We start from the raw sequence: 14,123 nt of genomic DNA, 5'->3' as shown, positions 1-14,123 counted from the left end.
TCCATCATTCTTATTCCCTCCTTTCAAGGTATTCTTTGCAGGTCTTATTTTAATCATGTAAATTTCCTCTTCTCTCAGCAGTTCAGGTAGGTCATTTTATATAGGGCTTAAACAGGAAATTAAAAACATTCACAACAAGATTCACTGGTTTCATGGTATCTTCCTCCACATCATATACTCACTGAATGAGCCTCTTTTCCTGCTCTGCATTTTTAAAGGTGAAGAGTGGGAAGAATATTGAATGAATGAAAGAAAGGAAAGAAAGAAAGAGGAAGAAAGAAAGAGAGAGAGAAAGGCAGGCTTTATTTTAGATGAATACTTAGGTGTTTACCTTTTCATTTGTGATTTCTGACCATCTTCCACAGATTGTATAGGGTACCTACTGCTCCTTCCTTTTGTTAGCACAAGAAAATTGATAGTTTTTTATGACATCCACACAAGGATACCTCCTGGTTCAAGGTACTTAAATGTAGTCTAGAAGCAAAAATGACTAAAGGAAAAACCACAAATACAAAAATCCCTTTTTGCAAGTGAAACTCTCTAATAAAACCAGGGCTTTATGCACTCCTCTAATACAATGAAAACCAAGACCATCAGGGTAACTTCTTAAATAAATGCATTTTAAAGGTAGGTTTGCCAGTCTGAGGTACTTCTCAGTTTATGTTTTCAGCTGTTGGTCTACCTGTGTAGTGGTGCAGTAATGGCTAAAGTCCTCAGAGTCCCCTCTTCTGCACGGGCTTTCTTTCCAAAGATTCTGCACAACAGACCTAATATTTCTTAAAGATTATTGAAAATATCCAATGCCCTTTGTGTAAGAATAGCTGCACCTCAATCACTGTTTTGGATCAGAGCAAAAGGACATTATCTTATGCCCTCCAGTTGTTCCTGTTTATTGCTCTCCAGTATATTCCCATCACTAATGGCTTTTTGCCTGTAAGAATAGATCAGACCTGGTCCAAAGCAAGACCCCTGACATGCTCAGTGTGTGGATTCTGGGTCAGCAGAACCAGCTGTTTTGCTCTTCAGTGCCTCAGGCATATAAAAATCCAATTGCTTTGTGTCCTAGGTCTCTTAACAGAGATACAGTGCAAGTCAAAAAGGCTACGGAAAAATGTGAAGCAGCCCCCAGATCAGACAGTCAGTGAAGACAATGAAGGCCATGATGTGAAACAAGTCACTTCTACAACTAAAATATATAGGGTAAGAGAATTCTTGTAATTATTCACAAAGTACTGGTGATTTTTGTTAAATGCATCTAGTACAGTGAATAAAGATTACTGAAAACCCTCTGGATCTACCTCTATTGATTAAAACTCTACCTTCCACTAAGTCAAGGAAATACCTTGAGTGTAGTAGTTCTGATATTTTTAGCCAAAACCCTGTAAAGTATCTGTAACATCCATGCAGTGTTTTTTCTGTGTTACATATATCACATGCAGTGAGGTATGATATTAAAACTTGAACATACCTAGTAATTTGCTAAACATTCCCTTATTTCTGATAATTAACCACACAAACCTATGCAGTTAAAAGCATTATACACCTCTGTTCTGTACACTTCTGTAATAGCATCAGTGACAAGCAAGCAAACTCATTATCTCCTTAGTTTCCAAATGGTGAAAAACAGATGTATAGCTTTTGCCTCAAGCAAGAGATGCTACTATGACTGCATTTCATGATGAGCTTTTTTTTTTTTCTTTTTGCCAGTATAGGAGAAGATAGAACTTACCCCAGAACAGCAGAAACTTCTTGATTATATTATGGATTCATACAGTAAACAACAAATACCCCAGGAAGTGTCAAAAAAACTAGTAAGTATATTGACAAATTCATTTTTGAAACACTGATAAAGAAACTGAGGATTAAAAGGCAAAAAATATTTGTAGTCAGGATAAGTAGGTGTAGTAAGTTGAGCAAACTGTGGGCTTACACTTAAATATGCTGAAAGTGGGGCAGAATCTCTCCCATTCAGTCAACAATTAGACCACATCTTCACTCAAATTAAATTACATTAAATAAAATTAAATGTTAAGAAAATTCTTTCAACTCTAGAATAAGACTTCTATGATCAAATCTAACCTTTGCTGACTGGAACAACTTTTTTTTCATTGTCAGTGTAAGCAGTGATTTGAGCTTGACTTGTTGTCAAGCTTCTTTTCTGCAATGACACCAGCCTGGAATACTGAAAATACTTTCTAGAGACACTGTCTACTTCTTATGTTGCATTCCAAAATACTTGATTTTGACAATATTTGAGACAAATTAAAGTGTTTGATGGAACTCTTGCCTGGTCCAGTCTAATAAAAAATCTAGTCTTGATTTCATGCTCCTAAATATGAAATGTCAGTGAAAATTAACAGATTTTGTTTGGTTTGATTTTTTACAGTTGAACGAGGAATTCAGCGCTGAAGGAAATTTTCTGATTTTAACAGAAATGGCCACCAGTCATGTGCAGGTTCTTGTGGAATTCACCAAAAAACTACCAGGTATATATATCCTGCATGTTGGGGAAAATTTTGTTACTGCAATGCTTACATACCTATCTGTTGTCTTTTGGCAATCTTTGTGTATATTTTAAAGACTATTTTAAAATACCTGATCCTTCTACACATTGTTTAGATACTGTATAAAGAAAAGATGCTTTGTGCTCACTAGACTGAACAGTCCAAACTCTACTACTCCAATATGCAGCACCCCTTAGCTATTGACAAAGAAAATACTCAGAGAAGGGATTGTGTCTGTAGAGAGATTTTATTTCTATATATTGCTTCAGTGCCAAATATTCTGCCTCTAAATTACCACTAACACTTGCTAGACTCTACTTCATTCCCTTTGCTGCCTTTCTAGCAATGCCTCTAGGTTATCACATCCACTGAATTGTGAGTCTCACACAAGACCTTTCTCTAGTTGGTGGCAAATATTTATGGTCTGTGCACAGTGTGTTATGGACAAGTGCTGAACATCTGGGTTTATCAGCATTTTTTAACTCTCAAGTTCATGTTACCTCAAGACTGAACACTGGAGATATGGTAGAGGTCCCTTTTAACTGAGGAAGGTGCATTCTAACACTGAAAGTAGCATGGCAGTGGGAAAGGAGTATAGAGAGCTCTGGTGGAAACATGACAGAAGATATTATGGAGCAGCATCAGGCTAGACAGAATTCTCACTATTGGTTATGCTACACCACACTTTGCTTATCCTCTAAAAGCACCATGAGCACTGAAATACGTGTGCAATCCTCATAAACTTTGGGGAGGCTCAAATCAGTGTTATTTTCTGAAGTCCAGGTTTGAATGTCTGCAGCACTTAGCAGCCCCAGTGACACCACCATCAAGGTTATGCAGGTGTGTGGCACCTCACATGCAGGAATTTCAGGACAGAAAGAAGTGGGAGCTGTTTCTGCTGCCTGACTTGTCTCTACTGTGTCTTCAGGCTTCCAAACCCTGGATCATGAAGACCAGATTGCTTTGCTGAAGGGCTCAGCAGTAGAAGCCATGTTCCTGCGTTCAGCTGAGATTTTCAGCAAGAAGCTTCCCACGGGGCACACTGTCCTTCTAGAAGAAAGAATTCGCAACAGTGGTAGGTGTCTTGCTTCATGGGGCAAAACCCCATCAAACCCCAAAACCAAACCACACCACTGCACTTCTGTGTCAGTATTTGGGCCTTGGGAAGCTAGCAAGATGGTTTAGTAGCATTGAGATAGATTTATCTGAATGTTGTTCTTTACATTAACTAGAACAAATCTAACTGAGCCTTGAGTCTAAAGTTCATAAGGTAAAGGATTCTTTACAAGTACATCCCAACTATTATGAGTAATGCTGCATCAAATAAACCTAGTGCATGTCTCCAATGAAAAGTATGAAAGAAGGACAAAGAAGAACTATTACCATTTCAAATTGTTCAGGTAAGGTATTGGTAATCATGGTTTCAAAGACAATCCCTATATGAAGAAAAGAAAAAAAAGATTTTAGGATATTACTGAAGATGACTGAAGGCAAGCACCTATTCTTAGGGTTGTTCTGGTAAAATTGAATCACATGTAACAAGGTGCAAAGAAGAATTATGAATATAGCATGTTCTCAGTATGTTTTTTGCTTCTTAAGGTCCATTGAAATCTCAATGACTCTGGTAAATTCCACTGGTTCTAGACATAAATTGTAATAATCATGAAAAGCCAAATGGGGCTAGATGTTTGTTACTTAGAGAAAGTGGTGTTGTACATGATTATGCATTGTTTGTGCTCCACCAATGCACTACTGAATGTTTTGCCTTTTTCTGTATTGACCAGCAAGCTTTATCCAACCCTCAGATACCTATCAATGAATATTCAAATAGATCAACAATTCTGAATAAGAGAGTCAGTCTATAGATTCTGGCTTCTGAATTTCCTTTTTAAGGATCAGAAGGAGAAGAGACAGAAGAACTAGTCAGTTCTAGTCATGGAAATGGGCTTGAACTCAGTTCAGAAAGTACTCCTGGTATAAGCAAAAATAATCCAAAACTTACATATTTGCTTCACTGAAAAGAAGTCAGAAAACTTGAGAATAATTCACTAGCTGAACATATGTATTTATTTTGGTTTAGCACACTCATTTACAATTATTAGTTTTTTATATTTCTTTCATTTTGATTGAGTTTAAGAGGGAACTATTTAATGGACTGGAAGCAGTGACTTCCAGAGTGATATAAATAGCTTCTGGTTCAGGTTCTGCAGGCAGAGAATTATGCCAAGAAGGCCAGATATGTTTCCTGGAAACTGTAATGAGTTGTCACAGGTCCAAATGTCTTCATTAAGAGATTTTTTTTTACTGGATTATAACCCACATTTTTGACAAAAATAGGTTTCAGAGAAATGAATCCATATGGCAACATGATTAATGAAAGCTGCTCTTCTCTAATCTGTACAATGAGTAGGAAGCTTCTTTGTTCAGGGTATCAACTATTCATTAAAAAAAAACCCCAAAAGCAGTAAATATTTAATCCAGAACATTGCATAAGCCATTATGTCATATCAATAATTTTTCCTTAGTCATAATTGTAAAATATTCTTTTAATTCTCTGCGACTACTGAATCCAGATGAGATTCAATATTATATTTTGAAAGTTTGTGCTTTGACTTCATGATAACACAACTGGCTGAAATATTACATTGTATCCTGCCTTAGTATTAAGGGATATTGCAGATTTTTAAAAAAGCATTTAATGTAGAACAATTTAGAAGAAATTTGTGTAGAAATTTCAAGAAAAGTAACAACTGTGGTAGATTTACAGCAATTTTTTTTTTTTTTTTTTTTTTTTTTTTTTTTTTTTTTTTTTTTTTTCTGTGGGGAGAAAACTCCAGGGTAAATTAAAAGCAAATTCTTAGACCAAAAACCCTGGGTGAACAGTTCCCAAGAAATGAAACACAATAACTTTTTAAATGTGTATGCATGAATAAATACAAATGTGTATCTTCTTGCTCTTAGAAGAGGCTTTCTAAAAATCTACCCTCAAGCCAGGATCAAGTTGAAGGCATGAGAGGAAATACTGATGTTAGAACTTCCCCCTCTGTGTATTACAGGAGGATAATGTATTATCCAGCTTATTGCTGCTGACTGCATTTTTTCCTTCTATTAATAGCCAGAATACAGAATAAAATAACTTTTCCCTTATATTTTATCTTTCTACTTAGTGCAAATTCAAACCGACTTCACAAGATTTTCCTTTGCTGCATTTAATGGGGCTGTGACAATAAAAAAAGCAGCTTGTAAATCTTTGCATTTGTAGTTTAATTACTGCTACTGGAACTATTTCACTTCTAAATAAATGAAACTTTGAAATAGTTTTAAAATATTTACTACAGAAACAGCATATTTTTGTGGCTTAAATCCTCGTTTTCATGTGTAAAAGTTTAGACAAAATGAAAGAAAGGCATCCAAATTCTTCTGTTATCATTGTTTACACATACAGCTTTCAATGGTATTTCAGTGATATGTAATATAAATCATAGTAAAATAAAATATTACAAATATTTAATATTAAAACTGTTAAGTATTTTGCAGTTCACACCCCTGCATGTCATAGGAATCAAGACCAGGGCTCTAGCTTTCCTTTAACAAATGTGACATTAAAGTAGAAATGTAAGCAATCCTTTCCAGCCTTAACCAGTAAGGACAAATGCTACTAAAAGCTGCAGCTGCCCATTATCATGTGGTCCAAGAGATAAGAATGGCCAGAAGAGATTAAACCCCTCTTTTTCCATATGCCTCACTGGAAAAAAACCAAACAAACACAGAAATAAAAGGGGCTAAATGCAGCAAACTGAAACATGCAAAGACAATAGAGAGCATGGAAGAAATTCAGTGATGGCTGAGTGGGAGTTTAAAAATCAAGATTATAGGTAACAAATGAAGGAACAGCATCAGGATTATTTGTGGCTTCTAGTGAGGTCCTAAACATTGTCATGCCAGCAGCCATAAATTATTGCTGTCAGTCAGAATTTCTTTCTGTCTGTATATTTTCAGGTACAGACTAATGCCTGAATATCACATAAGTTCTATTGTCAAGCTTTGATGCCTTATCCATAAAATCAAGGAGGGTGGTGGTGGTCCTGCCTAAAAGTCACAAGCTGTCCACACTTCTGTCACCTGCCACCATGTCCACTTTGAAGCTGCTCTCATCTATGAATATTTATGTCTTCTCCAGTCTGACTGTATGGAATGTTAGGGTTTTTTTTTTCTGATAAAGAAGTCAGAGATCTGGTGGTGATGACCTTTGAGCATTATCAGCATTCATTTTCATTCTCATGCTGATGAGGTGTATTTTTATTTCTCAGCTTGTGCATATTGCTCAAGTCCTGCTGCACCTCAGACTGCCTTTGTTTGAGCCCTGATGGGCTTTCTCTATAAGCTGATATGAAAATCCTCACATTAGGTTCGGTGCTCCTGTGACTGAAATCCTCTCCTACTCACCCTAATATTGAGACCTAAAGAGAAATACAGACCTTTGTTTAATGTTGCTGTGAGTTGGTGCCATTTCCTCATCTTATTTAATGCTGCATTATGCATATACCATGGTGTGATTGACTCATTCTGTGAAAGGCTGACATTCTAGGCATTTAATTCTTAGTGTTTTTCTGTTATTTTGAACCCCTCATTATTGAGCAGTACAGTATTTTTAAAAAACAGAACTGAAATACAGAAATTTTTCTCTGTGAGCATTTGTAGTTTGTTTTGCTGAAGATCCTAGGTTTCAGTAGTCATGAAAAGACAGGGATTTTTATTTTGTCATATTACTCTACAGAGCAGTTCTAGGAATTGGAGTATTGGGAAATAAAGTACTGATATTGACAGAAAGGGAAGAATCTGGACCCAAATTTTAAGTTGGCAGCAGGAGCTCTGACATTGTGAAATACACTGTTGTCTTCCTGGATGGGTTACAGGTGCTGAAGTACACTCAGATCCAAGGAAAAAAAAGGAATAGCCGCACTTTCAAAGCATTGGCAGGAGGCCACCTTTTTCCATTGAATGTGGGATACAAAGTTCCCATTGGTTTGGATAAGAGGCTCCTGCAACCTAAAGCAAGGTTTGGTGTTGGAACATGGATACCTAATAATTTCCATTGCCCTTGTCTTTTCTAATTTGGTTATTAGTACTGAGAAAGGGTGGTGCTTCAAACCCCCTTGTGCTGGGGTTTGTGCAGAGAAACAAAATGATCTTCACTGTGCAAAGTGTCTAACCCTCCAAATGGTCATGTGCATCCTCGTGGAAGGAGACACATCATCCTGTGACTCAAGGCAAAACTGGCACACTGCCCAAAACATTTAGAAATTTAGACCACTCTAAATTGCAAAATATAGGAAATAACTTTTCTGTTCACGCAGCTTTCCTGCATGATCTACCACACAGAATCATCCAGTGCTAGGTACCTGAAGTACATATGAAGTTGCTAAAATCATTTAAATTATATCTACAGGATAGAGCTATACCCATGAAAGCAAGAACATATGTCAGAGGCCCAATCTCTTTTCTTCTGCATCTTCTTCAGGCCAAAAACTTTTTTAGATTCTGCCTATGAAGACTAGCTCAAGGCAGTGCAGATGCTGCTACTGTGTGCCAGAGACATTTCTGTCTTGACTGCAGGCACTCAGGCCACAGCTAAAGGAGGATATATGGAAAGGTCATTTGCATCTCCTTATAGGCTTGGTTTGTTGTTTGGTTGGTTGGTTTTTTTAAACTAAGGTTTCTTTGCTTGCAGTTATGGCTTAACAGAGGTCCTGTCCTATGGATTGCTTTAAAGAAGATGGGGGTTTAGTACTTAGTTGTGAGTTCTGCTCAGCACATGCTAAAGTCTCATTTAAGTTGGCCATTTAACACCTACAAGATAATGGCAGAAAAGTATGTGCCCATGCTCTGGTGTGTCTTTTCTCCTGGCTAGATTTTCCCCTCATTTGGCACTCAGCATCAAGGGGGTGAATTTGGTCAGTTTGATGCATTTGAATAGCTCAGAAGGGAGAACTAATAAGCAGCATGAAAAGCAATTCTGGTAGATGGAATAATGTGAAAGATAAAATGTAAGTTTGTGAGTAATTAGAATATTTAATTTGCATAAAGCAGCTACTAATATACCCTTGGTTTCATATTCACTAACACCTCAATGTTTATCAAGCCAAAACAATCTCTATCTATATAATTAACACTGTGCTAGTTACTGTTAATTAGCATTTAGTCTCAAGCTTTCTTCTTGCAATAGAATAATTATTCAGTTTTGCAAAATGGCCAAAATAGAAGAGAGAATGCTGTCTCAAAAAGCTGGCAATACTGACTTGATATCACAGTAAATACAAGTATTCCAGGATTATGTTAAACAGATAATTATTCATGGCCTGAAACTGCAAACATTATGAAGGTATCAGTCATCTTACCATTAAAGAGAAATCATAATAAAACTCTAAAAAAGACAAGGTCTAAAGTAATGCTGTGTCTTGAACTACAGATGGGGATGAACTTGTGCAAGCAAGGGATGTTGAATGAATAATGTCCATGGGTTTAAATCTGCTCTAGTTTGATGCTGCAAAGCTGCACTCAGTAAAGCTTGTATTTCCCACAGACCATGCTTGGGTTTGCAGCCAGACATGCATAAACATAACAAAATAATCAAATTATCTGCAGTATCTTCTGCAGGTGGCTGAGCTGGGTTAAGTAGGAATCCAGATAAAGCAGAAAGATGCCCAAGGACATATGAAGGATAAACATGCTCTTACTGCCATAAAGCTGCATGAAACTAGGTTTTTGAAACCTTTTTGAAGAAAATTAGGAAGGAGGCACAATTAGCAGTGACCAGGAAGCTGTGCCTGCCTGACAGCACTGTGCAGGGCTTTCATCTGATCTAAATATAGAGGGTTAGGCGGAACTAACTTTTCTGTTCTCAATGAGGCCTGAAATATAATTTCATCTATTTGATTTTTTTTTTCACTTTCGAGCTATAACTTGTAGCAGTAACATTGGGAAAAATCATGTAACTCATTTATTTTCTAGCTTTTTCAGATACAAGCACCAAATCACCTTTAATTCTTGTTCTGATAATCTGAATTGAAATGGAAACATCTCATACAGTAGATAGGGAAAAAAAAAAAAAAAAAGAACTATAAACATCTGTTTCCTGTGTTTCCTGCTTTTTTTTTTTTTTTTTTTTTTTTTTTTCTGTTGGGGCTTATTAAATCCAAACTGAAGCATTTACAATCACATTAGAAAACAGCCCCCTCTTGTGACAGAAAGCAATCTGTGTAACTCATATACAGGAAGATGAAGTAATAGCAGGGAAACTCGACAGCAAAACTGCTATGAGAGAAGATTCCATTATCCTAGTTTAAAAATTGCTAATTTCTCACGGATTCTTTTCATAATTGTCTTGTGACACATATCAGTTTAAAGATTTTGAAGTTCTGTTCTCCTCAGGAAAAGTGGTAAATAACTTGCATTGCTCAAACATCCCTTTTTCATTCCCTTTCATCTCTACGGTTTTATTTCTCTGTTTGCAATACACTAATGCAGAGTTCTCTGCAGTAATTTCATTTGCTTTCAAATCTATACTCATTTTTTGGTTTACCCTTTCATTTTTAATGTTTGGTTCTAAGATTTCTGTGCAGAGATTTTTTCACTACATGCTTAGGCATTGTTTGGACCAGTGAGGACCTGAATTAGTTTTTCCACATCCTGTTTGGCAGCACTATTTTCATCCTACTTCTGCTATATAGATAATAGGATTTGAGGAGTTTAGGGTCACCAAAACAATTAATTAATACAGCTGAAGCCAAACCTGACCCTCAAAAGAAAAAAGAGAAAAAAACCTTAAAATTATGAATTTGAGAAACAAATGATGGGAGTCTTAGTCAAAGCCCACTTCCTACCATTTCTTGTTTCCTGTCAAGATGATTGTGCCCAGCAGCATACCTTGCACAGAGGCTTCTAAACATATCAAGTTTGTCTTGGACTTTTCTTGTGTTGTTGCTGAGCTACACATTTTCATGAAAGGAATTCATTTGCTCTGCTTCAAGGTCCAGCTTTCTACTTCTATTTTTTTCTTCTTTCATGCAAACTTTATGTGCTATTTACATATTATAGGGAACCATGGCATTTAAAACCACCCAATAGAGAGACAGGTAGTTCCCCAAAAGTGAGCAATAACAAGTATTCAAAATTTTCAGCAGTTAATGCTGATGACTAACAACATAAGCCTCGCAGCACATTAGACGATATGACTATTTGCCCTGTAAGAAGGCCAGCTGTGTTATTAACTTCTACAGGATGAGCTGACCTGCATCATATATATCCCCTTAATTGACTTAGAATCAGTAGTATTGAACTCATCACAGAAACAAGATTTGTGGCTTGTAATCTGAAGTGAACATAAGTTGCACATGTCATGTGTCTAAACACATGAATCAGCTGTAAAATAAACCACGCCCTGCAAGACCATTCTTTCACTGTTGAGACACATAACTATTCCACTGCTTGAAGTAAATTCACTGTCACAGCAAAATGTGACTGTTTCACAGTTGAGTCAAATGACTTCATGTTTCCCTTCCTTGAGTTCCACCTGCTGAGTTTCAGTTTGAATTTCGCCTACTGGGGGCACTCCAAATCTCACTAGCCCTGGACTTCATCTTTGTGTCGTACACAACGCTCAAACCCACATTATTTCATGTGACTTCCGAAGCAAGTTATAAAGACTTCTCCTAGAACAGCTCAAAAGTGAGATTAAATCTACAAGAGATCCTATGGCCCTCATCTGTGGGAGCAGAAGAGGTTTCCATCCTTTCAGCCAAGGAGAGCCAAAAGGTTCTTGCTGCAGAACCACTGGTTTGGATGCAAGCAGCCGCTATCAACAGTTTAGTGTCTGCTCTGAGTGACTCACATATCATTTAAAATAGGAATAATTTTGATGTCACAGGACTTCTCTTTTACCCCAAAGAGCAGGATGGAATACATCTGTAATTTAAGGCTAACTAAGAACATTGTGATCTGATGACAAAGTCAGCAAGAAGAAGTCCCTTTAGTATGCCTTAGTTTGGAAACTCCAAAGGCTGCTGCTGCTGGTGAATCATATGATCCCATTCTTAAATAGGCCTGGATTTTAGCTATTATTGGCTCTGTATTTCATAATACATTATTTTATGCTTTAAGGTAGTAGTAGTTGCAAGCAAGTTGATCTTGGACTACAGGTAATCCTAGACCTAATGAAAGTTTCAGGCTACATAAAAGGAGTAATTAAGTGTCTTTATGGAGACAACTAAAGCAACTGCCCAAGGCAGTTAGTTAGCTGTGGAGCTGGGCTGGAATTAAACCATACACCCTGAGAGGTTTCCACATAACTAATGCAGAGACAGGGAACACAGGGTCTGCTTTGCAAAGAGGATTATCAGCAGACAATGAGGAAACCACATATGAGACTTGTCCTGAAGAGCCAGATGGACAAACCTACAGAGTAAAAATGGTTTGAAAGACAGACTTTGAAACCGTGCAAAAAGAAATTGGCAGTGTTTGCCTGTGCCTAGTTTGCTCTGGAAAACAAGGGTGTGCTTGTGCTTTTGTAACTAATTGTCTTGCATCATGATTTCTGTAGTAGATTTCTCCCACCAAGACAGTTAATATGAAATATGAAATAATTACTGTGTAGCAATAAACCAGAGTGCTTCAGTAATTAAGACATACTATGACTATTTTTTCACTCTCACAGGTATCTCAGATGAATTTATAACTCCCATGTTTAATTTTTATAAAAGCATTGGAGAGCTGAAGATGACACAGGAAGAATATGCACTGCTCACAGCCATAGTTATCCTGTCTCCAGGTAACTTCTCATCCAGAATTAAATATTAGTGGTACTGGAAAGAAAGCATGAGGAGCATGAAGTGAGATTTGTAAAAACTTACATTCTACATGGAGTAAGTAAATGTGCGTGCTCATTCTGTATATTCAGTTGTTAAACCAGAAAATAAGCACATAAATAGAAATTCCAAATGTCCTGCTACACCACTTGGTTTTGAATACAAAGAAAAAACTGCTTAAATAATGTGCTTTTAAAAATTACAGGTATCTCTTCACCGCTTAGCAAAACAGACATCTTCCTTCAGAAAACCCCAGATGTGGCTACATGCACATCACCTCTGACCATTGTGGAATGCCACATATTTTAGAGGGAAATTGGGTAACCCTATAACTTAGAATAGAATATGGCAATGAAGGTCTTCAGACTTTATTGGGAGATTTCCAAATCAGGTTTCATGAAAGATGGGAAGGTGAAGCATTTCCATCATTCTTTAAGTCAGTGGGTCTAAAGTAATTTTTTTACATCAAAAATCCCATCCTTGTCTTTTCCTCCCAATCCAAGTATCCAGACATGTTTCCATATGAACAAAACAAAAAGACAAATATTTTCCAACAAAGAAATTTAATCTGAGAATGAAGATGTTTGATTTCACCCTGGTGACCTGCTTGTACACTCTTCTCTGCTGGCCAAATTCACTTCAGTCTTTGAGAAGGTTAGAAGTTTTCTCTTGCTAGACGTGAGAAGCTTACATGAAAACCCTGAAGCAAAAATACAGCATAAAACCTTTTTATTTCATATTAGTTTGAAAATAACTATTCTTAGTAGGTATGAACATCAGTGGCCAGTGTAAATACTTGAATATTTTTATATTAACTTTTCAGTGTAAATAATTGTAATGTATCAGAGCATATATTTGCTAATCACTTATTTTCTTTAAAATCATAATCAGATCGGCAATACATAAAGGACAGAGATTCTGTGGAAAGGCTTCAAGAACCACTGCTGGATATTCTACAAAAAGTCTGCAAACTTCACCACCCAGATAACCCTCAACACTTTGCATGTCTTCTGGGCCGTCTCACAGAATTACGGACATTTAACCATCATCACGCAGAGATGCTGATGTCATGGAGAGTGAACGACCACAAATTCACACCTCTTCTCTGTGAGATCTGGGATGTGCAGTGATGGATACTTCCTTACTTTATTTTAGGAGAAATATCTTTTTAAAGGACCACATAGCACTTATTTTCATAGAAATGTATCCCACGGTGCATTATATTTTCTTTACTGAATTTTTATAGAAAGATACCATGGATTCATAAAAGTCATTTTGTTCACTATGCACAGAATTTTGTATAGCTATCAGATCCTCACACGTGAGTATAACTTTTTCTGTATTTATACCCTCTGATCAGAAAGAGCCCACCAGCTCTTCAGGGGAACCCAATTAATTCCTGCTGCAATTGAGCTGATGCAGTTACTGTTCCTCTGTAAAGAAATGAGGAAATGCAAGTTTCCATTCATAATTTTTCATTGCAGTGTTTTGGTTTTTTTTTCTTTTATTTACCTCTGTCAAAGAATATATTCCAGATAGTTACAGTAATAAACCAGGTGAAATGTTTAATGTCATAGTCATTTGCATTTCAACTCTCAATGTGTTGATGTAAGGTGTGCAAGATATTAGCTCTTCACGAGATGAAAAATTATGTAATGGACAAAAACCACATACATTCAAAAACTCTTTTCATGATGTAACGTGTAACTTCAATTGCATTATATTTCGAAGTAAAAATTATAGAGTATCTTTACTC

General features: G+C 36.7%; 1 protein-coding gene across 2 annotated transcripts in view; it reads left to right on the top strand.

Annotated features, from left to right (window-relative positions):
• NR1H4 (nuclear receptor subfamily 1 group H member 4) overlaps positions 1-13,936 on the top strand; it is a 35,165-nt gene extending 21,229 nt beyond the window's left edge. For both annotated transcript variants that reach the window (XM_056516398.1, XM_056516396.1), the window contains exons 5-10: positions 1,067-1,200; positions 1,713-1,811; positions 2,387-2,486; positions 3,433-3,579; positions 12,217-12,330; positions 13,259-13,936. In XM_056516398.1, the coding sequence (XP_056372373.1) occupies positions 1,067-1,200; positions 1,713-1,811; positions 2,387-2,486; positions 3,433-3,579; positions 12,217-12,330; positions 13,259-13,497 (833 nt within the window). In that variant the 3' untranslated portion in view covers positions 13,498-13,936. The remainder of the gene's footprint in view (positions 1-1,066; positions 1,201-1,712; positions 1,812-2,386; positions 2,487-3,432; positions 3,580-12,216; positions 12,331-13,258) is intronic.
• Positions 13,937-14,123: the final 187 nt, after the last annotated feature.

This window comes from Oenanthe melanoleuca, chromosome 1A, assembly GCF_029582105.1.
Source record: "Oenanthe melanoleuca isolate GR-GAL-2019-014 chromosome 1A, OMel1.0, whole genome shotgun sequence".
In the NCBI taxonomy this organism is placed as follows: Eukaryota; Metazoa; Chordata; class Aves; order Passeriformes; family Muscicapidae; genus Oenanthe; species Oenanthe melanoleuca.
This window is presented reverse-complemented; position numbering and strand designations above follow the sequence as displayed.